Raw genomic sequence first — 26,459 nt, forward strand, 5'->3', positions numbered from 1 at the left:
TTCTTTTGGAGTTACTAAAAACAGCCAAACGAATATAGAATCTTTGATACTTCTGCAATAACGTTTTGATTCAACTGTATGGTCAACGTTGCCACAGGTGGTTCGAAAGCAACTTACTTCCTGTCTTCTCTTTATGAAATCTGACTCATTGTTTATGATTTCTCACTTTATACTTCCAGGGATTTGAGTTTGATTTTCTTCTAGGTATCGCCTATTGCAAATATATAACTAATTAGATATCTTCTATGTTTGCAAGGTTCGCACATACAAACCTTGGTCCGATGATGAGTTATATCTTAGAATCTCTTCCATAATCTAAGAATTATAAAGATAATATATCTACAATAAATTTAGTTTTTGTGCTCTTTTTTGGAATAACCTGACTCGTTCTTGTTACCAGCTCCACCTCTATATAAAACAAGCTGGTGGCAACACTGTGAATGGTCTAACATGAAGTTTTACACAAATGATCACAGATCACGTTTGTGGAAATTACGCAATATATTCAAAATTCAAACGTCAGAAATACCTTCAAGCCCAATAGCAATATGTCATAACAAGGAAATATATACGTAAGAGGTCAACAAAAATTGAACTCAAAATTCAAGGTCTACTTTTAATAATAAATGTTCTATTTCAAAGTATAATTAAATATAATACAAACTAGTAATAAAATGAAAAAAAGACAGTTTACATGTCTTATGTATTAAGTTTTGTTACCTCGATCGGGAGCAGATCAAAGTTTCCTTTAAACAGATTATGTTCCATTGTTATTAAACATATTCATGGACCTTGGAAAACTAATGAGGTAGATGTAGATATATCTAAAAAGTAAGTTTCAAATATAAATTATGCAATGATAACATGAAAAGAGTTATTGTAACCTAGAACTATCATAAGAAACATTAATAAACTCAACATTTTAATTAAGATTTTCAAGAAATGTGATGGCTTCTTCAAATACAAACCTTTTTAACGGGAAATTGGATAGATTTAAAGGAATCACTGTCGATTCACAAACTGAACAATGCAGTAATAGTCAAGAATTTTCTCAAAAATTACAAGGTAGGATATTTTCATATCTTCTCTTCAATTACCATATGTTTTACAATTTAAGGTTCTCTTTTAAATTGGAGAGAAAGTGGTCATAGAGGAATTTGGTTTAAAGTGCATCTAAATCAATCAGATTGGATTCCAGTGTTGGTCAAAGTTAGTATTATTTTTGTTCTAGTATTTGTATAGTTCATAGAATGTATGAAAACTTTGTGAAGTAATATGATTTATAAACTCAATTATATAAATTCAATGTAAATATCTGTGAATAATTTGAGTCCTTATCCCTTTTGTATGTTTAAAAACAAATAGATGTAAAATAATTAATATATTTATAATTTTAAATAACAATTTTGTATACTATTTTTTTTCAGTATACAGTATACATATTAATTGCTTTTAGAATGGATTTAAATTTCATCATGCCAAAGAAGAATATGTAATGATGGTGTTATGGTTATCTACAACTGAAACAAGTAATATTCCTAATTATGCCCATACCATGTTAGGTGTTGGTGCTGTTGTTAGTAATGACAATAACCAAGTACTAGTTGTCAAGGAAAAATATTATCCAGGGAATATGCCACACTATAAACTGCCAGGAGGATACGTGGAACCTGGTAGGATTTTTTTTAATTCAAATAAAAATACGAATTGGTATTCATCTCATTTTTAATGTTATTAATAAAAAATGATAGATTTTTTTATTTTGTAATATTGAATATTATCTTCAAGTCAAATTTAAAACAAATATACATTGCAAACATTTATCATTTATGATTGCTTCAGTAATATCCTCACTTTTTTAAACCATAAATTTGAAAGGTTTACTCAAATTTTAAGAGAAAAATTGGACAGTACTTGAGTTAAGGACAAAAATAATATTTTTTCAAATAAATTCAAGCTACTAATAATTTCACTTATACTGGAATTGTGGTTACTTACTTGATTTAAAATGACTGTTAATATTTCAAATTAATTCTTCATATTATTAGGGTTTTGGGAACATATATTAAGATGTTACTGGTATAACAATCTTTGATCAGCACTGGCATGGGATTGAGTGTTGTCTATTTGAGATAAGCAGGGTGCAGGTGGGGTAACACATTTAAAAAAAAATATGGAAAACTGAGTAATATGCCAACCTGTCTGTTAGTTTTTCTTGAAATATCATTCATATTCCGTTATTTATTTATTCTCTTTTATTATCACGTTCAAGTTAAAAAAAATTTATTTGTTGTCGAATTGCCATTCCATTTAAAAATTTCAATAAAACCTCAGTGTTTTACCAAAGGTGGAAATCAAAGTTAATTTTGGTAAATTTGTGGTGACACGTTTCTTATATTCGTTGTTCTACAATTGATAGATGGAGCTTAGCAGCAATGAAAAATTCAATCCAAAAACTTTTCATCAACCAGAAACTCAGTTTAGGGCTGTATTCATTCTGGTTTTTCCGTAGATTAGCTCCACTGCTTGTCTTTAATGTAAATAAGTCTGAGTTGTTTTCAGTTTCTAACTGCTTTATATATACTTTAACTGAATACCACTCTCTGAGGAAGAATCTCAAGCCAAGGAAGAGTGTTTAGTAGGAAAAGTTAAGCTTACAATTAGATTATTTTCCTTTTAATTACTCAACCCAGATGTATTAAACATAGATTTGCCCTTCAATAAATAAAAGAAGGGCTACATTTGAAACAGTGCAAATATTCAGAAGATAATGTATAAAACACTTTAGTATACTTATTGGTCCTAATAGAAACAACATTTAGAAAGGGGGACATATGTAACTAGTAAAAAGTTAGGATTGTGAATATTTTTTCCCATATTACTTTCAAATATTATAAATTATAATTATTATTTCAGGGGAAAATATTGTTGACGCTGCTATACGTGAAGTATATGAAGAGACGAATATCAGAGGTGAATTCCAGTCAGTTTTGACTCTTCGACATACCCACAAGGGCATGTTTGGTTGTTCAGATATTTATACAATAGTTCATTTGAAGGCACTTACTAATGAAATAAAAAAATGTGACCGAGAAATTGTTGAATCGAAGTGGATGGACATTTCAGAATATATGGTTCATCCTCATATTCACGAACTGAATAAATTTTTTCTTCAAAAATATTTAGATTATAACACAAAAGGAATTAAAATTGACTGTTTCCATGGTTATCATCCTGTAATCAACAAACCTTATACAATATATTCTGTAACTAGCAACAATCGAGATCAAGATAATGAAACCATTGCTGTATCGAAAGATTAAAAAATGTCATCTTGAAAAATAAACTGTGATTGTTTTAAAATTAGATTGATTTGTTCAAATTTATGAATATTTTATAACTGTTATTATTATTACAAATGAATTTGTTGAGAAATCGATACATAATAATATTGTTTCCATTTGTTTAAGGCTATTTTTAAATAAAATTTATTGCAGTTGAAATAATAATTGAAAAAAAAAATTAACAAAAACAAATCCCAAATGTCCAACTAACTAAAAAATCCGGTCCTGGTACTTTGAAGTGATAATTTGAGTCTTGAGGAAGAAAAATTTTACCAGAGCCATATCAGGAGATTACTGTTTTTTTTAGATGTATTCTTTTAGTGATAAATGATCATTTTCAGTTACCAATTACTAACTAGAGTAAAACAAAACTTTCACTATATCTACTCCGCTATGATGAAAAGGTGTCAGCATCAGGGATATTCCAAAATAGTAACATATCAAAAATCCAACATGTGCATCAAAACTTTGAGATTCACATACTCAACAAAATTTCAAAATTGGAGAGGGAAGTTAATGGTGTCTGTATTTTTCTAGTGCTCAGAGTTGAATCATGAGGTACTCAACTAGTAATTCTTTTAAATAGATGGTTATGACCTGGGGATTAACATGAAGTATAGAACATGTATATATTTATAGCTTTAAACTAAATTTAGGTATCAGAACGGGTATCAGGCGACTCCTACTAACCTAACACAGGAGTGGTGTTCATTACTGCTTTTTATAATATAATTTTAAACTTGAACATAGAAATACTAAAAGGAAAAATTATTTTTATTGAATAATAGTTTAAGTTCAAGGATTCATGGTTACTGCTGACCCTTTTGCAACAATTCATATTCATTCACACTCTTCCAATCTATAAATTGTTAATTTTCCTAATGTAATTTTGGCAACAGTTATTAGTATTTTGTAAAAATCTTTGTCGAACGTCTTGAACGTGAAGTTTTCAAATTACGAAAAAATACAAAACTGTTACTCTTATAGTATGTAATAATTATAATACAAAAATTATTCGAGCATTATATTAGTTACTTTCCTAATAATATTTTCAATTTCCTTTTGATCAATGAATCGTTTAGAGCTTTCTGTTGTAATTTTTTCTCTTGTTTAAACTCCTTCCATGCATTAGTTCGCTCTACACCATCAGGTCCATAAGTTTCCGTCGAAAATGTTTTCGTCAATTTCTAAAATCATATTTTTAGGAAAACAAAAACTCTGATGTTAAAATTTAAATAAAAAGTGGTATATATACAATGATTGCATAAAGTTAAAATTTTATTGAACAAAATCCTCAGTGTGACTGACAAACGGTGCCAACATGTAAGTACAAATTTTACAGCCCATGTAAAGGTTTATAATGCCTGCGTTCTACGTTAGTGAAACGGGAATTTCAGCAAGCGTGAAGGCCGCTTGACATGATGTAAGACATGAAAGAAATTGCATGCGATTCCTTGCAAGATTATTATGCATTATGTAAGTCTCTTACTATTGCATTATGGTTGCCACTAATCAAAATTCTAAAAGTGAAAGTAAACAATTTCCTAACCTCGAACACTGGCAATAATTATATCTGCCTCTGCCTTGCTTTTGGAGTTTGAATTAGACGAGAAAACATAAAAAAATTAGTTGAATATAGATGAAGAAACATTTAAAAAACTATAAAATTGAAACTTAGACTCTATAAAAATGGCACTTAATCGATAAAATTGCAAGTGCGAAATCTGGCTTGAAAAAATCATCTGAACATCATCTGCGCATGCTTTTGATCAAGAAATATTGCGCATTGCATTGCACGGTGTCTTCCATCATATCAAGCGGCCTCAAGTCAAATGAACAAGAAAAAAGTGGTCAGTGAATAACTGGCAATAATGATATCTGTTGCTGTCTAGCTTTTGGAGCCTGATGGACAGAATTGCAGTTTGCACCCAAAAAATGGCACCAAATCGATAATCGAGATTTTGAGAAATATTGCGTCTTTCATTACATTGCATGTTGTCTTGCATCATGTCATTCGGCCTTGAAAGTGGGCATTTCAGGTGTTAAGGGGAATATATATTCCCCTTAACACCTGAAATGCCCAGTGGTATATACCACTTATAATAATATGAAAGGTACATTTCGTATAAACAATAATCACAAAAAATTACCTGTATTCCTGAATATTTCCAATTTTTATACAGGTAATAGAGTAAATATCCAATCATTTGTACTACCATGACAGTCACTATGCCCCAACCAAATACTATGAAAATAATAAAAATTAGTTATGCCAATGGCAAACATTGAGTTATTAACCTAATTTAGAATGAAAAGCCATAAATAAAAAACCTGGGATTATGTTTCAATACATTCTCCTTCTATTTCACACTTTTCAGAACGTCAACTAAAGCTTCTATGCCACTATCAAAATTTGATGCATCTTTAAGAAATAAAATGTTCGAACATATCCTGTTTAATGTAATTGTCGCTGTTAAATCTTTTACCGATTAACTCCGCCTTCACCTTTGCAAACATAAAATAGTCGGACGATCAGATCAGGGCTATAAGGTTAATGTTCAATCTCTGTGAAGCCACGGGCGTGTATAGTAGCCTTGGAAAGCAAAGAATTGTGGATTGAAGCATTGTCATAAAGCAAGAGCGCAACTCTGCAGGTTTTGCCGCGGTATACATCAGTCTCTGAAGACCATAACTTAGTTATCGAAACACGCGTCAGACAGTATTATTGTGAGTGTTGGTGTGGTAGTAGTGAAATCAGTATATCACTAACGGTTCCAAAAATTGCAACTTATTTTTGATAATTTTTTGACACAACTGCGTTAGTAAGTCAGAATCATATGCCGCGATTACGGTTGGATTTGATTCCTCAAAGTAAATCAAAAGGATACCCTCGCAGTACAAACACATTGTAGCCATCATTTTTTTGGTACTTTTCGTGACCTTTTTTGAAAAGGGCTCTTCTTTCCGATGCTACTCCATAAAGTCTATTTTAGATATCGCATCATAGTAAAAGACCATAGTTTCATCACCCGGTACAATTGATCAGATTTTATTTTCTTGTTCCTCGAGGCAAAACTCTAAAAATCGCTTACAACATTCTACTCGACGTTGCTTTTCCACTGTGCTGAGAATTCGAGGTATCCACCTTGTATTAATTTTGGTCATATTTAAATGCTCACGTACGATCCTTAGAACACTTTTTTGGAAAGGCTCGTCTGTGCTGCAATTTCTTTTGTTTTTAGGCGCCGGTCACTTAGAACAATGTCTTCCATTAATTTGGTGTTTTCTGGTGTACTCACCGTTACAGGCCCTCCCACACGTGGGTCATCTTCTAATGATTCTCGTTCCCATCAAAACAACTTATTCCAATTTTTAATTGTTGAAAGTAATGGTCACACATCACCGTAAATAACCTTTATTCAATTTTTAATTGGTGTTGGAGTTAATCCTTGCTTAGTCAAAAATTTCGAGCTATATACATAAGTATTCGAGCTATAGGATAGTAAAATGGATCGCAGAAATAAGTTGAAGCTTTGTGTAAAGCTTGTTGAGACTTGTCACTCAAGCGTTCATAAAGATTTTTGCGAAGACACTCTATTTACTATATGACGCCAAGAACTCATGGACCGCAATACATACATCCGATACTCTTAAGCCTATCAATTTTCATACACTTAAGGTCGAAATACACTAGCAACACGCCACACCACGCCACCCCACGCCACGTGTAGAATATGTGTGCATATGTTTTTCAATTTAGTTCAATTGTTTGCGTACATACTGAGCGTATTGCTAGTGGGTTTCAAACTTTCCTTGTGAGTTTCGCATTCTTGTCCTTAAACAATCCGTACCATAAGATACACTTTTTCATTTCAACCTTCAAAGAGTACAACTACACATCATTGATGAAATATTTGAATTTATTGAAGTTATTAATTGAGCTGTTATTCAGTCATTCAGAGGTTTGTAAATAAACACTTGTGAGTAACTATCAGTTTTAATTAACTTCACCTTCATTAGAAGACAAATCGAAGTTAAGATGTATTCATAAATTAAAGCGCTAAAAAGCGCTTATTACTTAAAGTGTTTAAAACTTACGAAATAGTCAAAATTTTCATATTTAAGAAGTAAGTGTTGCATTTTATTAAGGTATATGTAGGTTATCTGCTAAAAAATATCTAAGATTTCAGTTTTACTTGAATAAATCTGCTTAAACAAGACAGTGAATTTAATTAAATTTGCCAATGAATAATCTTTCAGTAGGTGATCTAAGAATTTCTTAACCGCCTTCCATATATTTCATAATCTAATTCCGAGTAATTTTTTCTCTTTATTCTATGAATACTTACCTTTGAGTCCTATGGGTACAGGTAAACTATCAATACCATAAACTAGAGGTTCTAACGTAACCACAAAATAAACAAAAATTATGAGAAGCAAAATTGGTATAACTAGCCAAGTTATCCTCCAGTATAGCCCCGCTATTCTCTTCGTCATAAATTCCAAATCAATACATAGATTTTCTACACCTAGAAATTATTTAGGTCATATTTGCTGTTTGCAATATTTCGGCTCACCATAAAGATATAAAATCACGAAAATTTCACAGAGAGCTCCTGTGAATATGACGAAAGTTCCTCCAAAAAAATCGGCTAGGTCTAAAACATATTGTCCACCCTGTAATAGAAATAGAAATAATATCTAATTGACCCAAAATGATGTATAAAGATGAATACGATTTTCAACTTATGCTTCTGAATCGTCTTAATTTTAGGCCTCTTCCGTTTTAAAATAAGTTTTTTCATAATTTTTGAGAGACGATAAAAATTTTGACATTTCGATTACTTTCAGTCTTTATCAAAATATTTCAAGCGTCAATTTGAATATTGGATTTTGAAATCCATGAATTTAATGTTTTTAGAAGAAATAACATAACCGCCGAATTTTAACTGATTGTTCTATATTTATGCATATTTTTATATTGTATTTAACCACAATTTCAGTCCCGGACGTTCGAAACATAAGTATCCGAACGATTGGAACATATTAATGTTAATTTTGCCACATTTCCAATAAGAAAATGCTCTTCAGAGAAGTTGTAATTCAATCTTCGTCGAGTCATTAGCCAAAAAAGTAGTTGTTTAATTGATTTTAAAGTGATATTGTGGGATTGTGGCATTGAAACACCAATGATATGTATTCTCTTTTTAATATATATTCCAAGCTTTCGAATACTATATATCCACCATCAGGGAATTAATCGAGAAATTACGGTAATACAACAATATTAATTATCGAAATTTAGAAAATTGTTTTTTGAATCAGATGAACTTAATATTTCCTAGAAAATTTATAATACCGCAATTCTCGATTAATAAATTCCCTGATTATGGATACATAGTTTTTCGAAAGTCTGGAATATATACTTAGAAGAGTACATTTTCGTTCTTCATTGCCACAATTCCACAATAATCACGTTCATAAATTAGTTGGCGAAGACTTCGTTCCAATTCATATACGTGTCTATATTATTGGTTGACTATTTAAGTATTAATTTTCTACTTTCTTATTTTTTTATCAAAAATTTTTTGACACTACTGTATTTGTGAACATTGACGTTTGTTATTGTGAAACAAGTTGGAAATAGAAATTGACTAAGTTATTGATAGTGAACGTTAGAAAGAAGCAAGTTTGTACAAAAATGGAAATCACCTGTGAAGGCTTACGTTACATGATTTTTTATGATTTTAAAAAAGGCCTAAATCAACAACAATGCACAGAATTGCTTTGTGCAACTTTTGATAATGAAGTGCTCATGATAATGAAGAGAAGATTGTTAACAATTGGTTTGTAGAATTTTGTCATAGTCGTCCGTCAGTGATGATTGCTGAGAAGGTCTACCAAAGTCGGTTGTCATTCCGAGAAGCAAGGATGTTGTGCGCAACATGATTAAAGAACATCGTTATTTGACTTACAGACAGATAGAGACGGCTCTTGTGATATCGCAGACTCCAATACAATAGCTTTTGTATGAACATGAACAAAAAAAGTTGCATCATTCTTCATCAAGACAATATCTTCTCCTATAAAGCACGTCAAACAACTGAATGTTTGTGGGAAAAAACATCGAATTGATTTATCATTACCCTTATTCACCCGATTTATCACTTACTAACTTTTTCTCGTTCCCTAGTGTCAAGCAAAAGATGTGCGGACAGCAATTTTCATCACCACAAGAAGCTTTTGAAGACTTTCAACACCATGTTTCTAAGATACCCATTTACACAGAGGAAAGAATGTTTCTAGATTTAGTTTGAGCGTAGCAAAAATGGAACTTGTTCGCTTCTGTTCCACTTTTTGTGAGAACTTAAAAGTAAACCCTTGTACAACTGACTCTAAAGTATGGCACTTACTTTAGTTTTTCTGACTTCGGGCTCAATATCATTGATATATATAAAAAAAATACGCTCGAATTTCTAATGATGGAAAAATCTAGTTAGTTCATTCTCTTAATATGCCAATTATATAATATGTATGAACTTTTTTCAATTGAAAGTATTCAATGAAAACTGAATTTTAATTATACATTGAAAAAATGTCACTTTTGATTTCAATACTAGACATTTTTTCTAGATTAAATTAATTCTAAATTAATTTGGCTTGCGTCTCCTATTTTGATAAAGAAATTTCTGCTTAATACTTTTATTATGGTAGAAAAAGTTTATGTACATCAATTCATAGAAGAAATCTTGAACGAGTCTTGGTTCTTCTCCGTCATGACTGTGAAAAACGCTGCATTGAAATAATTTAATTAAAATTGCAATACTCACCGGTGTGGTATAGATAAGACCAACAAGAAAGAGGCAGAGAGCAGTACAACCTGATATCTTCCAATCTGCTAGATTTGGAAAGGCGTCTTTGAATAGGCTGTTCAAATTTACGTGCAAGGCTGCCAAACTTCCAATACCCAAAACGAAAAGCATGACGAAAAAAGCAATAGCAAACAACTAAAATAAATATGGTAATAAACATTAATATTGTTTAATAAAGAAATACATTGTATATGTTGGAAATCAATATCTATAAGGTTTGTCTAGACGTTATTATTTATAGGTGATAATATTTTTCTCCATGAATATTATTCAAAAATACACAGTGGTATTTGAAAAGCCATAAAATATAATTTGTTACAATGTTAATAGAACTATTATTGTTTTATTGTAACACTTTAGCTGGTCGTGTTGTCTTTTGTCTCAATTTATTGATTGTTTCTATCCTTAATTGGTAATCGATCTTAGAAAAAAATAGGTGAAATATCAATAACCAGCAAATGATTGTACAGGAACTAATAGATAGTGAATCTATACTAACTATAAAAGTCATTTTTACGTACCCAAGGTGCAAATGTGAACTTGGAGAGAGCATCTGGGTAAGATATGAAAGCTATACCGGCACCTCCACCAGGAGAAACCACTTCACTTGGAGAAATACCCAATTCAAGAGCTAGATTTCCCAGAATACCAAAAATAGTGATACCAGAAAATAAAGAAGTAAATGTATCCAGAGTTGTTACAATGAGAGCATCACTAAATAAAATCAGATGATTACATTATTCTATATGATTTATATGGAAATAGATTTGGTGATTATTCAAAACCGATCCGTCCTCATATTTCATAAGCAGTGGTAGATTCACCAACAGGCTGATTAGGATGTAGCCTTTTCGATTCACAAAATAAAAAAAAATCGTTCACATTTTTCATCAGGCTTCAAAAAACAAGGTAGCCGCAGATATAATTGACTGACCACTTATTTCCTATTTACTTTACTCATCTTTTTTAGGTTCATTTTAACCAATCATAAAATATTAAATGAAATTTGAAGTTAGAAATTAGTTTAGTTTACAAGAGATATGTATGGTGTATATGTATTTATTCATCCAGGCAATATTTAGATCTTAATCAAGAAATTGTATGCAATGTCTAGCACCATATTAAGCGCCCCCCTTTTGATAATAATTTCCTAGAATATTGCAACAGCGATCTGATATTATAATTGAAATTTAATTATTTTCACAAATTATTTAGTTATAATTTTTCATTGATAATAATAATATCGGTGGTCTAATTAGTAAATTATCAAATCAATCTCATAATTTTTTTTATCAATGCATAAAAATTAACAATTTTTTGCCGTTAAAATAATCAAGGATCTTCCACAAACCTCAGTTCTCAAATTATAAAGGAGAAATGTTATTGCTAAAGACAGTTTGTCATGGTGTAAGACAACGGCCTTAAAAAATGTTATTAAAAAAATAGGGTTTCGAGAATAAAATAGTTTTGGATAGTTTATACAGAACTTTTATTAAATTCTTTGATCAATATTTTTAGAGAAAAAAATTATTGAAAATTAAAAAATTTTCTAGGTAGGTTAAATATTTCAGTAAGGCCGCCATATTGCGTAATGTCATAGGGAAAAAATAAACTCTGAACAAAAATAAACAAACAAAAATAAATACTTCGAGCTATCGAAATTTAGAGGTTGTAGAAGTGGCAAAAGATAAATAGCCTAGAGGCGGAAAATCTGTAAATCCACCACTGCTCATAAGTAGCCAAATATGAAAAAACAAGACATCGTGAAGGAATATACTTTTTAACAATTGTCTTCATAATAAATTTCGTTTGAATCTATGATAAAGGATCGAGACTCAACTACGGTTTAAATATCAACAACAAGTATAAATAATTATTTGATAAGATGTTCAAAATAATCTTTATCAACATCAAGTCATGTCTGTCAAAAAGTAATTCCTTCAATACAGATAAATCGAGGATAAGTTTTTCATTTTCAAGTTTCCATTAGTATGCTTTTGTTAAGTAAGAAAAGGCGTAACTCTTTTATAAACATAATCTTCCATTATCGTGCCTCAAGTGTCAACGACTCTTCATATATTAGGTTGCTTATATTGAAGCCTGATGGCATACGTTGCGTTGTATATATGATGGTACCGTTTTTTGAGCAAACAAAAGAATTAACGGAATAAATTGGAAAAATTTTGGTACATGTATGTAGTTTCTTTAAAAGGCGCAAGCTAAAATTCACGGACCAACGTTTAGCTCTTTCTATTGTGGCATGCGAGAAATCAGACATAAAATAGGAATATTGTAATTTTAACAACTCTGAATCAGTAATGCACTTAGACCAATTGCGGAATAATACTTGGATGCATTTTCGGAATACTTATTTCCGAATGGCTTTCATCTGATCTGTTTTGGTCTTTTTAACATCAGAACTTGTGTTGCAACGTTTCTCTTTTAAAAAATTTATTTTTTGGTGGGACCCAGAGTCGCATGGAAGACTTTTGGCGGCCGAAAACAGGCAATTTGTGGCACAGAACGTTATCATGATGAAGAAGAAAGTCGTTTCCGGATATTGTCGTTTTAAGACTACCTTGTAATATTTGGGGTTTATAGTTGTTTCTGTTGGTACCCGGATCGTACTATGCTCCTACAATCGAAAACAAAAACAATAACCATATTAATGTTATTGGACTTTTGTTGAGGAATAGTTTGTTTCATTTTTACACATCTTTATCTGTTTTAAATACCTTCCTCGTCCTTAAATGACTCACAACCACTTTCAAAGAAGATTCAAAATTGTGAGAGCCTTAAATGAAAACCTATTTTAGTACCAGGTGTGGCGCAAACGTTGTAAAAATAATTAACAGATTTGATATTTCAAAATTTGAAGGTGAAATATGTGTTTTTAGTTGACAAATATATTAAGTATGTCAAATTGTGCTTCCAGTCTTCACTTCACATGAACAAAAATTGCACTTAACTAATGTGTCTCACCAGCGATATTAATTTTTTTTTCAATTCTGGCACATGTGTATTGTCGAAATACTTGTCTATAGAGAAAAAATTAATAACTTTTATTTGTACTCACCGATTTATGTTATGATTGAATTTATTATACGATGCAAGAGTAATTATGTTTCCAAATCCAATATTTAATGAAAAGAAACACTGAGTGACTGCTGCATACCAAACCTAGACCAATATAAAGTTATTCTATTAGATGCATTTTCAAACTTCTTTTACATCTGTGATTAAAAAGGCGGCAATCAATTGGTTTGTATTTTTTTAAGCCGATGAATATAAGAAGTTACGCGATCATATAACTTTACACCAGTTTTTCATCTTCACTCCAAAATGGTAACGACTTGCTCTTTCGAATTCTGCATGTTGTATTTGTTACCATTGGTGTTTAAGAGGCTAACAGTTGTTTGGCAAAAATAACTCCGGAATAGATGTATTACCCTCCTATTCAGTTTTACTGTTATACTGTGAATGAGACAACATCATTGTCATAGCTCAGGGAGATTCTTATTGCGTAAAACAGGATATTTCTTAGACAGTCTGAATATCTCCACGTCTGGTTTCAATTAAAACCCTTAGCATCTACTTCCCAAGAGTAAAAATCATCAAAATAATTAGAAATACCATAGTCTTAACCTGGAAGTTTTTTTATTCCACAACCATAAAGACTACATAGAACTTAAAGATGAGAACCATGGTTTGTCCAGTTTGTTCATTTCAAAATCGAAATATTCGGAATATTTTTTATGTTATAGTATAATAAGATGAGTTATTCTTATGTTTACTCTTTCTTCGCGACTCCTGGTTTAAAAGACAACATAAATTTATTGGAATTAACTTCTACTAAGTGAAACAGTATTAATACGTCAACTTATCCAGGTCCAGGTAAATTACTTCAGTATTGTGAACTAGCTGAGATCTCAGCTATTATGAATTGTAAAGGCGGATTCACACCAACGGGCACAGTCAGATCAGGTCACGGTCAGAGACAGTCATGTCAAGATCGCTGCGCGGTACGGTAGTGTCCGCCAGTGAGAACACTCTTATTGAGATCTCGAGGCAGCGATCTTGACTTGACTGTCTCTGACTGTGACCTGATCTGACTGTGCCCGTTGGTGTGAATCCGCTTGAAGGGTTCTGAGAGTGGGGATCACGTGTATATGCATGCAAAAGTGTGCAGAAGCCTAATCATGACTGGAAAAATGAAGTTTATTATAATTACGCCGATAAACTACTCAGATATGAAAAAATCACAAAAATAAGAGCACGTTTAGTAGCAGAGTAGTAGAACAGCAGAGCATACGAGAGCAAAGTAAAGTGGAAAACATAAACAGGTGGAATAGACACATTGACAGAATTAGTGTGGACAGATTTGCACGCATATTCATGTAAAAATAAACAGCTGAAGACCGAATAGACTATTAAAACAACGGATGAATGAAAATCTATAGTTTACAACAAAAACTGCAAATTAACAGGAATGTTCCTATTAGTAGAAGAAGAATTGTTATAGCACATTCTCGTTAGTCCAATAGAGTCACAAATACTCCAGACAATATTGTGTTCTAATTGTAGTTACTTACTTTAGCCTCCAGCAATTTTGAAAAATCAGTTTCTATAAAATATAACATTCCGTCTAATGCTCCAGGTAAAGTTACAGCTCTGACTAATAGGGTTAACATAATTACATAAGGAAAGATAGCCAAGAAGTAGGCAGCTTTACCCGAACTTCTCACACCTCTAGATGATATTAAAAATGTAATGAACCAGGATAATAATAGGAATAAAGTTAATTTCCAATCAGGGAAACCAATACCATCACTTATATCATCTTTTTGTTTTAGAATTTCTCTCCTAAAACAAAAACAAATTAAACAAACTTGAAAGTCTCACTAATATTTATCAAATTTTTTTTGTTGTAACATAAAATTGAATAGCATACCGTAATACAATCTAAAAACGAAAATGGCCAAAAAATAGCTGTAACACGTAAGGTTGTTCATTACGTTTAATATTTATTTTGTAAAATGACTTTACAACTTTTTAAACATTTCGTATCGACTGTACTTGTATAATTGATATTAAACTAATAAAACAAATGAAATATATTTATTTGTAATACATTTCCTTTTTCATCATGGCCGGATCCCATGGCCTTTAATAACGAATTTTGATTATTCTGATATTTTGGTGAAACCTTTCACTCTACTCGTCACTAACAGCTCCCAAATTTTCAGAAAAAAGATATGAACAGGAATGAAGAAAATGAATTTCAAATGACAATGGGCAACCAAGCGATTTATTATATAAAGGGTGTTTCTCATTCATGTGACAGTCTTTCCTGTATCAAAATTTATTCAGCACATCCCTTTACAAGATATCACCCTTAAAAGTTGGTGTTTAAAATTGAGTTGCTATTTTTTCTTCTAAAATTTCGGTAATGCTAGAAACTTGAAATTTAGTAATTTCCTTGCACTCGCAGAGGACTAACTAAGGGTATTTTTTTTTCACATATTACATCTTTACTGTTTTCCACTGAATTTATTGAAAAAATTATAAATTATGGTGTTTATTCTTTTTCTCTGCAGCTATTGGTTTTGGAAAAAAAATAAGAATAAAAAATATTTTCAAATAAAGAAGTTATTATTTTATTTCATTAAACTTCATTTTGAAAAAATTTTTTGATATGAAAATAAATGAGGGTTGCTAAATTAATCCTCCTTTAATGTAATACGAATATTGAAAAAATACCCGTGGTTAATCTTTTGCAAGTGTACGAAAATTATAGAATTTGAAATTTCTAGCTTTAAACTTCTAAGGCGCAATTGCCATTTTTATCGTTTCTTTGACTAGACGGAATATTTACTTTAAAACTTAAGGAATTGAAGAATAAATAACCGATACCACAAAATCTTTCTGCTTATGAATATAACCCAATGTGATATCGCTTCAAACATTTTACTAACTGGAAATAAAAGAGGATCTGAGAAACATGTTATTGAAAAGTGGCCAGTATTAGGACTTTTTGACCATTTTATTATTCGGAAGAAATTAGCTTTATAAAAATAATTTTTTGACCTGTGTTATTAATCAGAATTTGAAGCTACTAAAAAGCAGCTCATGTATAATTCGTGACATTTATGATCAATAATAACAAAGCTCATGTCAAAGCTCTTATCGGAAGTACAATTGTCTTGTAATTTGACGTAGTTTTATGTCCGTGTAAACATGAAAAACTGTAGCCTGGGAACTATCCAACAAATCCTTAACGGCACACTACAAGCTATAGCCTTTAAATCCCTACTCAAAACCAGGAAATAATTAAGTATTAGGTTTATTGTAGCACAGGCTTCTGTTAAAAGATGTGTTTGGTAGCTATGGTTTATTGACTGATACCCAGGTTATGCAACTGTTCATGAGATATGTATGATGTATGCAAAATTATGCAGACAACTTCTTTTCCAAAATTGTTATTGCATTGATTTTTAGCACATTGCTCCTTGTAACTATTTAAATTAATTCATTTTTAGCTAATTTTGTATAGGGTAATAATATCTTTTTACCGATAATATAATTCCGATGAGCTGATAGTGTTCCTTCCTGAATGATTTGATAATGTACTCTTATTATCGACGCATGTCAAATTTCGTTGTCTTAAATATTCATCCCAATCTGAAGAGCATGTTGCCCATGGGAAGTTACTTGTGAAGGAGTTGATCAAATAACATAATGTGATTGCCATCAGGATGCAATAGTATGAGGCAACACAAGTTGATCCTATGATATGAGTAATACCTATGCCTGAAAAGTATTAAAATAAATAGTTTATTTCCATTATTTGTAAAAATTTATCGATTTGTGAAGATTACCTTTAAGTACAGGTGACAGTTTGGAATACGTTTTAACTGGTCCTCTACTTGTGAACTGTCCTACAGTCATTTCCATATAGTACATGGGTCTTGCAATTACCGTCAAAACGATAATATACGGTATAAGAAAAGCTCCACCTCCATTCTCATTAGCTATAAATGGAAATCGCCAAACATTTCCAAGTCCTACGGACATTGCTATGCATGACATCAAGAATTCCAGCTCGTTACCCCATTGAGATCTTTCAGTTAATTTATTATCATCATCCTAAATAAATATAAAGATATATAGATAAATCGTTTGTGAAAATTAATGAATTATTTTTACCATGTAATTTTCAACTAATTAAAACATTCAATTCAGTTAAGTTACCTTGTATAATGTAGATTATATAATTAATAATAAAATTAGCAAACAGAAATTACAAATTGGTCATAGTCAAGGCGTATTGATAAGCGATACGGTTTAAGTATCTCGGTTTTCCCGTGTGTCTAGCAATGAGTGTTATGATAATAACCACTTTTTCAAGTTTCTTAATAAGTCAAAAAACGTCTTAAAATCGTAACGAATTGCTTCGGAATAACTTTCATTCCAGAAATGAGCGAAAAAATTCGATCTTGAACGTCTCTAAACAGTATAAAAATACAGAAATGCATTTAGAAGCACTTTTTGGACAGTTTGCGATACCTCGAATGAAGCTAGGCTTTCAGTATGGAGCACGCTAATGGCACCGATTATAAGGAGAGATCTGTGGAAATAATCTGGTATATTTCCGCGAAGCTTTTGAAGTCTCAATCGAAAACAGATTCATTTAAAGAAACAGACACGCACGCACAACCAAAAGAAAAATGCTTCAAGCACTTCTAGAGGAAAGAAAATACAATTCTACATTATTGATAGCTGGAGTGATCCATAATATTGTGAAAAAACTAGAGAAAAACTCACTGGATAGTTTAAAAAAAATCTACCAAAACATCTGCAGTCGAGCTCATGTGACGTGCAAATGAAGCAACCTTATGCCTAGTAGAATAGTCCAAGAATGGAGTTGACTTTTATGGCTAATTTACAGGCCTTTTTAATATAACATCACATTTTCCAAAACTGCACTGCACAGGGCGGACGAAACTCTACCGCTGCATTTAAATAAAACCACATAAGATGTTAATCTAAGAAACACTATATATGAAACGAATCGATTGTTTTCTACTTAAAATTTGGATTGGGAGGTATAACAGGTATAACAATTGTCTAGTAGATATTAACTAACTTTAGTAAATGAACATGTCGAGATGCGAAAACTACGAAACATACTTAGTATATTCAACATAAGAGGGCCTCATACGTCCCCGATCCAATTTTATTTTTCATTAAGGCTAACACATTTTCTCAACGACGAAGAAAGACTCTTCAACTTCATTATCCGAAGGAAATCGATTACCACGCAACTGTTTTTAAATTTTGGAACAGCAGGTAATCACTGGAGGCCAAATCTGGAAAGTATGGCGGATGCTCCAATAACTCGAAGCCTACCTAATTTATCACGGTTGTTGCAATGGCAGACCTGTGCCTAGGTGCGTTATTCTGATGCAAGACAGAACCATCGACCAACTCTCCTCGGCGTTTTTCTTTTATTGCCTCACGTACTTTTGAATCTCCATTGGAATGATGAGCACCTGTAACTGTGGATCCTAAAATTATTCTACTAACATTACGCCTAACCGTATTCCCAAAATACTGTTAGCACGACTTTTTCTGCTGAAAGCTGCATATTAAATGTTTTCGGTGGTGGTGAACATCATAGTGATTGCTCAATGACTCATGACTCATCCATTGTTACTAATCATAACGAAATATTTCTTTTCCTGCATCTATTAACATTTGTTGTACCCATCGTGCAGATAATTTGTTCTTGTTCAGTCCTGCAGTGAGTAAATTAGGTACCACATGGTAAGAAGGGTTAACGATTTTCAACTCTTCGCCTCATAAGCACACATGAATCTTGCAATACAAGATGGACTTTTTGTTTAAATTTGTGTGTGTTACCGATTGTAGCTGTATATGATACTGCAGATTACCTCAATGTATCCACCAATTCTTTGTGGATTTAAGATGAATAACTTTCCTCACAGCCATTGCCAAATAAACGATTTTATAGGCTATAAAATTCTTGTATATTTCTATGTTTATTCTGTAGAATGGTTGACTTTATCATTTGATGGGATTAACTTTTAGAAACAAGTCCTTGGTGGAGAATTACACTTGATGTCACACACTACCCTTATTTATCAAATTTTTTTATTCTTATTGGTTGTTTCAACAATATTTATGATTGGGTGAATGTAAATACATTTTTGAATCGTATCCTGGAAATAGTAGACGACTCTAATTTCTCAAAGTCTGAACAATTTAAAGCGCTATCAGTATATGTATCTAATTCTGCTCTCAAATGTGACACTTTAAGTCACTCCCTGAAATTATGAAACTTTTTTCATAAACTTCATATATCTATTATTTCAATTATTAATTTCATTTGAAGTTGTGATATTACATGCCAGGAGTTTGGCATACATGTTTTCTGAAATTCTTCTCTTATTTTCTAATGAACTCTCAACGTAGCCTTCAGCTGATATACTGTTGGATTTCCATCCTCCGTGCTGTTTTATTTTCAGAATGTCCGCTCCTGAGTCTGCCAGGAGACACGATGACGAGCGTCTGAAACAATATCCTTTAACATTAGGTACACCCAGGTACTGAGCAATCTTTGTTGGTAATTTTAATGGTATTCATGTCCACGGATTGTATGCCACATTTTCCATTATAATATCGCACAAAAAATCTGTTGTGTTTTACAGCAGGTGGTCTAATATTTCTATACTTTTGAGAGGCCAACAAGATTGACACCAGCAATATTTCCAGCAGTGACCACAAATTCGCGAATAACGAGTGGTTTGCTTTCTGAAATTGTAATTTTCAAAAAGGTGCCTTCATCAAATACGTCTTCTCGTAGGAATATCAGTTCAGCGTTTCTGAAGGTCCCGCAATCCCTAGTATCATTATGACCTAAGGAACAGATTTATTTATTAATAAATTATAAATATAACGTAAATTGAGTCGTACTTTTGCAAATAGAAATATTTCGTCTTTAGCCTCTTTTATAAATCCTTCTACATTCTCTTTCATCAAAATCACCAAGACAAAAGCATAGTGTATTTCTTGTTATCGACATTTTTGCGCACGATGAGTTAAGATCTCAACATTGAATATGTTGTCCACAAAGTCGACGCTTTTATTGTTTTATAAATTTTCAAAATAGGCAAGAGTACCTTTTCGTTTATGTTCTTTTTTGATAGATCAGGGCGTATTTAGTTTATTTTATTTATTCAGTTCTTGATTTTCAGGTATTCAGCTACCCATTGCAGCATTTACAGACTCTCTTACTTCATATGGAATGTCTGATTCGCTATCTGAAGACATTTCATTCAAGTAATTACTTCTGTCTTGTTTTGACTTATTCTGACAATTCTTTATTTGCTTCCATAGTGATAATACTTCTAACGCCATATGAGTCCACAACATTATTTTCATTGTAATTGAAGATTGCATTAAATATTATAAAAGTCTGGAATTAGATCAATCGTTGTACGTAAACACGTTATGCGATAATGTTAAACTCGCTGGCGCTCGTTTTGGCAAATACTACGCTTTTTAAACAATATCAGTCTTTTCATAACTAGTTACATAAATAACTACTTTTACACTATTTATGAAAAAAAAAGTGCTTCATGTGTTAATAGCATTGAAAAATATTTTAACATTATTTTATTACTCCTACATCTGAAAAAAAACACATATGATGTAAAGGGATTAAATAAAGTTTTACTCTTTACTAAATAAATATAAATAAACTGTTTATTGATTGTGATAAAATGAATACATAACATAATGATATATACGTATAATCCCTTTGCTAGATCCATAAATTAGAAAAATAAACTTTCCAGTTATGACAGATATGTTCCTTTGTTTATCAGAATGATGTTGAAAGTTGTTTTTCTCTCAATCCTCATCTACTGAAAATTGACAAAACTCTTTTAAACTCTCTGTTTTCAATTTTAGTACACTATACACTGTAACAGTGAACCGTAAGCTGAACTTCGCCCTATTTGATGAATATGTGAATGGCTGTTAATATTTCGATGCACTGAAACTGACATTTCCAAGTCGCTTAATAAGGAGTAGTGATACTTTACTGTGGGGTTGTTTGAATTGAGAATGAAATCAAGAAACAACAGGAAATAACAATAACAGTTACTGAAATCTTCATCAAAAAGATTCAATAATGTATCTACTGATACATCAAATATTTTGATTTTGCTACTTAGTTCTTTAAGTTTCTATTGAAAGAAATATAGAAAATTTACCAATTTTCTTCTTTAGTTGTCAAATCCATATTACTTTCTACTCATACTTTAACAATAAGAAGTAAACTAAATCAAAAAAATAAATTAGAAATGAACAGAAATCTCATCAAACGGTACACGGACGATACCAAAGCGGCAGACAGAATTGGAATAGAAGTGTACAGGCCCAGAACCAAATACTCTGAAAGCTTCAGTAGTACAACAAACATTTTTCAAGGAAAAATATATGCTTTCGAAAAAAGTATTCAGTTCAATTAGAAAAAGAATTATTACAACCAGGAGATAAGAATTTTGTCATGCAGTCATTAGGGATCTAAGTTTCAATGTCAAAAAATGGTTAGGGAATGTCTAGATGAGTTCAATGAGCTAGATAAAAAGAGCGGAGTTATTCTACAATGAGTTCCGGTACACATCGAAATGAAGGAAGAAGAAATAGCAAACAATAGGGAGGATGAAACCTTTATAAGACCTGAGATTTATTGAATCGTGCTCTATCTGCATTTCCTCAAAGTCTGCGAGACTACGAAGCTCCAGAGCACTAAATCTGGAGACGTATGAAATAGAAAATGAAGACATTTGATAGCTAGAATCAACCCATCTTCTCGAAAGGAGTGGGATTAACAGATCAGCTGGAAATAAAAAGCACCTTTCAAAGCAAAGAAAGAGATACAATAGATAATGTAAATGATAACTTAAGATATACATACGTCATCATATTTTTGAAATATACGAATAATAATGAATTCAAACCATTTGCTTAAAAATTTAACATGCTCCGATCTGGATCTACAATCTTTTCAATAGAAACATTTTTAGAATATATTCTATCTGAATATTTGACGCGCTCGAGTAAATTTCACTCCTTACAAATCCAATAGGATGTCATAACTAGCGAGCAAGTAAAGCAAAACGATGGTTCTTGAGGAATTTTTGATGCAACTCATTTTTGTACACACAACTTTATTAGCACTTATGATTATTTTTTTTATGATTTAGAGGCTTGTGGTTTACATCACTATCCTCGATAAGTGCAAGTCATGAAAATAAATAAAAAGTGGCTTAAAAGCCGCACGAATCTCAAAGTTTTTACCAAACACATGGATTATATTGTGAATAATTGCAGTCTTACTGGAAGAGCTCATAAAAACTGAGGAAGTAATCCGATGAATTCCGTACATAAGACCACAGTCAAAAAAGGAACCACCATAATTTAATTCAGACAATCACCTTATGAATTTTTTAGTTTGTACAGTGTCAATGGAATTCAATTGTACTTACTGTAGCTTTATTATCCATTTCTATAATTGTATCACCAAATTCGACACTGATCTGGTTGAATAGTGGTTGCAGATTAAAATGAATTTTATTGCTGTATAGTGGGGGGTAAATTAACGTTTATCTGCGTGTAATTACATGTCTAGATTAAAAAATTTACCTAATACCCTTAATACACATATTAAATATTTGGTAAGAACATATAATTTCGCTCATACTAAAAATTTAACATCTTATTAAACTAGATAAATAATCGTTTGAAATCTACGAGTTGAATTTATTTTTTTGCATTCAAGTAAACTGAATGAAGCAACACTTTATTTTATTATACAGTCTAATAAACAAATAGTATTTAAATCATTTTGTCACAGTACACGGAACATTTCAGCTGATGCAAACTCTGTACTACTTCACAATTTATTCGGAATGCACACCTTTCTATAGTGACGTAATTAACAAAATAATTACTACTTCTTTAAGAAAATTCCTAGAGGGGACTGTTGTATTTTGGACATAGTATACCTTGAAACGATTTAAATTTAAAACCAGTGCCTCCATCTAACAATCCATAAATTATTTAATTGGCAACTCTATTTAATCTTCATAGCTGTATTCTGCAGTGAATCGGCTGCGCTTTGTAGCAGTAATGCGAAAAAAGTGTCTTTAAAGTGAATATTTTGAGAATATTTGAATGAGATTTTTTTGCATTTTGAACATAACCTGTAAGCTATAAAATTAATTGATTGGACAAAGGTTGGTTTTTTTGCAGAGATTGTTATGTCACGAAGTAAGACTGGAAGAAGAGAGATCCAGTAAATCCTAGTACCTTAAAAGAGGCCTTAGATGTTGTTTGTAATAAATTTCTTAGCAGAATATATTAAAAAAATTGCTTTAATGCAATATGTCTTAACTAAGAAATGCGTAAGACATTATGAATTTTCTATGGACAATAAAAAGAAATGTTAAATGGGATGCAGAACAACTTGCTGGTCAGGAGTGGATGCGCGGATATCTTAAAAGGCATCAAAACACTATTAATTCGAAAATCCGAGGCACAAAGTCTGAACAGAACGACAATTTCTAATAGATTTAATGTACAACATTTTTTTGACAAGATAAAAGATATTCACAACCGATTTGGAACAATTAGTGCGAGCCGGATTTGAAATTTAGATGAGATGAGTTTAATAGTTGCACCATTTGGAGTTAAACGACAGGAAATATTTTCAAATCAAGACTTTATGGGTTCTTACGTAACGGATTGCGATTGGGTAAATAACGTACCACAGCCCTACCTTCCTACTACTGATAAACATGCACATCTTGACTTTCTTCTTCCTATTTATTTCGCCAGAAGAAGTATAGCTGTTTCCAAAAGCACTAGCCAAGAAAACACAAGGAAAGGGAGAAAGACCGGAAAAACAATGATAGCAACCGGCACCCTAGAGAAGGATGAAGAAATAAGAGCAAAAAAATAAAATTGGTAACAAAAGATCTGAATGTGGGAAAAAATTTAACTCCAAAAGTTTTGTCGTTCAAAGAAATTGAACCAAAAGCTGCAAAAAAATATCAGTTAGTGGAGACCTCTTCCGAAAGTGAAAATAGTGTTTCTTATGTGTCAATAGATGACGAAGATAGTGCAGATGATAAGTGCTATTTTTGCGGAAGTGTGAGTGTGAATTTTGTTTGAAAAAATAAGATTTTTATTATTTAGAAGAGATTTTTTATAAAAGAAAAAAATTTGTTTTGATGTAGAGTTTTTACAATTCTTAAGTTCTTAATAAACTCGTTTTTTAAATCGGTTATTTTCTTTACTGTGCGTTTTGAGGTACAAGAGAGTTGCTCTAAGGTACATATGTGATTTATTTAAATTTTTTCTGTGTGAAAATTTCTAAGAAAGGCTCCCCTATCTATAGAGAAGACGGTAAACTGATAATAGATGTAACAATAATTGTAGAATCAAATATAATTTTAAATAAATATGAATATAATGACACTGTTCCTCTAATGAAATTTGTGTTTGTTCCATTTATTTAAAAAGTGGTAGCTTCTTTTTTTCTCCTAGAGGACGCTAATTACAACGTACCAAACAGTTTTGAACATAAATTTTTTAGTCGTAATTTTGCTCGAAAAACTTACTTCAAAATTATTACTTTCCGTAACTGAACCATTATTTTGCGTCTTCATAATTATCTTTCTTGATACAGTAACGCTGCATGAATATACTAATAATAGCATTTCGAATATTACTATAGAATCATAAAGCTTATTTACTTTGAATGAATGGAGACATAAAGCTGTATTTGTAATTAATAAAACTGAATTCTTATGCTAAAAGGATTACGGTTCAAGTCATTGCTTTGTTTTAAATTCTAAAGCGATTTCTATAGAGAACTAAATATCATATAGTTTGTTGATTTTATGTATTAAACTTATAAAACTCGTCATGCATCTACAAATATTACATTTGTATCTACATTACGTTAAAAAGCTAGTACGAGGTCTGGCTATTAAATAACGGAACTGCGCGCCTAGAGGGTGCCCTAGACGGTTGGGGTAAAAAACGAGTAGTGCGTTGCGTATCCAGATATCTTGTCTATGCACATACCAAAACATGTTTCCGTTACTATTATTGTATTTGTGCAGTAGCGGTTTGAAAAGAACGAGTGTTTTTTCTCGTACCGAAAACCTTGTGTGACAAAAAACAGAAGCAACGTATCAATCTCAAATTTCGTTACATTGAAAAAAACTTCGACTGACTGCTATAAATTGTTGCAAGAGGCCTATGGGGACATTCTCTATCTCGTGCGCGTGTTTTTGTGTGGTGTAAGCGCTTCAGTGAAGGCCGAGAGAGCACTGAAGATGACCAACGTCCAGGTCGCCCTGTGACTGTTCACAACTTCGGAAACATTGACCAAAATCAACCAAATTGTGCGTGCAGACCGTTGAATGACAAAAGTCTGTGCAAAGTTGGTCCCCAAAAATCTGACTTCTGACCAAAAGCTCTTGCGTCAACGGGTCTGCTCAGATTTCCCAGATCTAACTACGTCTTCAAACTATAACGAGTTAATGTATATCAATAAGTGTAGGTATACAACGTGTGGCCAAAAATATGGTGATTATCTTATTGAAAAAAAAGTAAAACAGGTAACGTGAACATTTAATTTCCTACAAACTAGGTTCTGTCCTTATTTAGCAATCGACACATCCTAACGTTGAATACAATATTTTTGCAAGGCTTTCGGAATGGTTTTCATCTGTTTCATTTTGCACTTGATTTTCTTGAAAAGCCAAACATCACACTGTGCTAAATCTGTGTAGATCATCCCGATCTTATTTCTTATGTGTGTGGCGAATACACATTGAGAGGAAACGGAAAACCTATATGGGACTATATTGGACACAGTTGACTTAGTATTTCTTAAACTTTTTATTTAGACAATCTTTGTTGGTTATCTCAATAAATCGTCTTCATTTTAAATCCCCTCCTATTTTATTGTTTTGGCAGCTGAAGTTGGATTATCATTTTTTGTACACGTCGTTCCATATAGTATGAAAAAAATTGAACCAAAACAATTTCACCCACAAGTAGCCGCAGTAGCAGTCAATACACATTGACAGAAAACGGAGAAACCTATATGGGACGAAAAAAATGTATCTCGCCTATT

General features: G+C 31.8%; 2 protein-coding genes across 3 annotated transcripts; one reads left to right on the plus strand and one right to left on the minus strand.

The window, feature by feature from the left end:
• The first annotated feature begins 447 nt into the window (after positions 1-447).
• LOC130442333 (uncharacterized) lies at positions 448-3,536 on the plus strand. The gene is made up of 5 exons (XM_056776355.1): positions 448-831; positions 932-1,065; positions 1,118-1,209; positions 1,457-1,673; positions 2,917-3,536. Exons 1-5 carry the CDS (start codon positions 695-697, stop codon positions 3,321-3,323), a joined length of 987 nt encoding a protein of 328 aa, XP_056632333.1. The 5' UTR covers positions 448-694; the 3' UTR covers positions 3,324-3,536.
• Positions 3,537-4,319: 783 nt separating this feature from the next.
• LOC130442307 (sodium-dependent nutrient amino acid transporter 1-like) lies at positions 4,320-25,131 on the minus strand. Of its 2 annotated transcripts, none has more exons than XM_056776348.1 (11): positions 24,931-25,131; positions 17,095-17,362; positions 16,789-17,026; positions 14,809-15,079; positions 13,293-13,396; positions 10,738-10,930; positions 10,175-10,351; positions 7,922-8,021; positions 7,694-7,873; positions 5,495-5,589; positions 4,320-4,531 (listed from the first exon to the last, which is right to left on the minus strand). In XM_056776348.1, the coding sequence occupies exons 1-11, from the start codon at positions 25,027-25,029 to the stop codon at positions 4,376-4,378; spliced, it is 1,881 nt and encodes a 626-aa protein (XP_056632326.1). In that variant the 5' UTR covers positions 25,030-25,131; the 3' UTR covers positions 4,320-4,375. The 2 variants fall into 2 exon arrangements, with proteins under 2 accessions (XP_056632326.1, XP_056632327.1); XM_056776349.1 differs by lacking the exon at positions 24,931-25,131 and adding an exon at positions 22,795-22,872.
• Positions 25,132-26,459: the final 1,328 nt, after the last annotated feature.

This window comes from Diorhabda sublineata, chromosome 1, assembly GCF_026230105.1.
Source record: "Diorhabda sublineata isolate icDioSubl1.1 chromosome 1, icDioSubl1.1, whole genome shotgun sequence".
NCBI lineage: Eukaryota > Metazoa > Arthropoda > Insecta > Coleoptera > Chrysomelidae > Diorhabda > Diorhabda sublineata.

Excerpts from the sequence above, each read along its gene's own strand:
- LOC130442333 (XM_056776355.1), top strand. The coding sequence starts at position 695 with ATGTCTTATGTATTAAGTTTTGTTACCTCGATCGGGAGCAGATCAAAG. Across the intron at positions 832-931 it reads GATGTAGATATATCTAAAAA|ATTTTCAAGAAATGTGATGG; the intron begins GTAAGTTTCAAA and ends ATTTTAATTAAG. Across the intron at positions 1,210-1,456 it reads GGATTCCAGTGTTGGTCAAA|AATGGATTTAAATTTCATCA; the intron begins GTTAGTATTATT and ends AATTGCTTTTAG.
- LOC130442307 (XM_056776348.1), bottom strand. The coding sequence starts at position 25,029 with ATGCTATTATTAGTATATTCATGCAGCGTTACTGTATCAAGAAAGATA. Across the intron at positions 7,874-7,921 it reads CGTGATTTTATATCTTTATG|GTGTAGAAAATCTATGTATT; the intron begins GTGAGCCGAAAT and ends AATAATTTCTAG. Across the intron at positions 4,532-5,494 it reads GGAAATATTCAGGAATACAG|AAATTGACGAAAACATTTTC; the intron begins GTAATTTTTTGT and ends ATATGATTTTAG.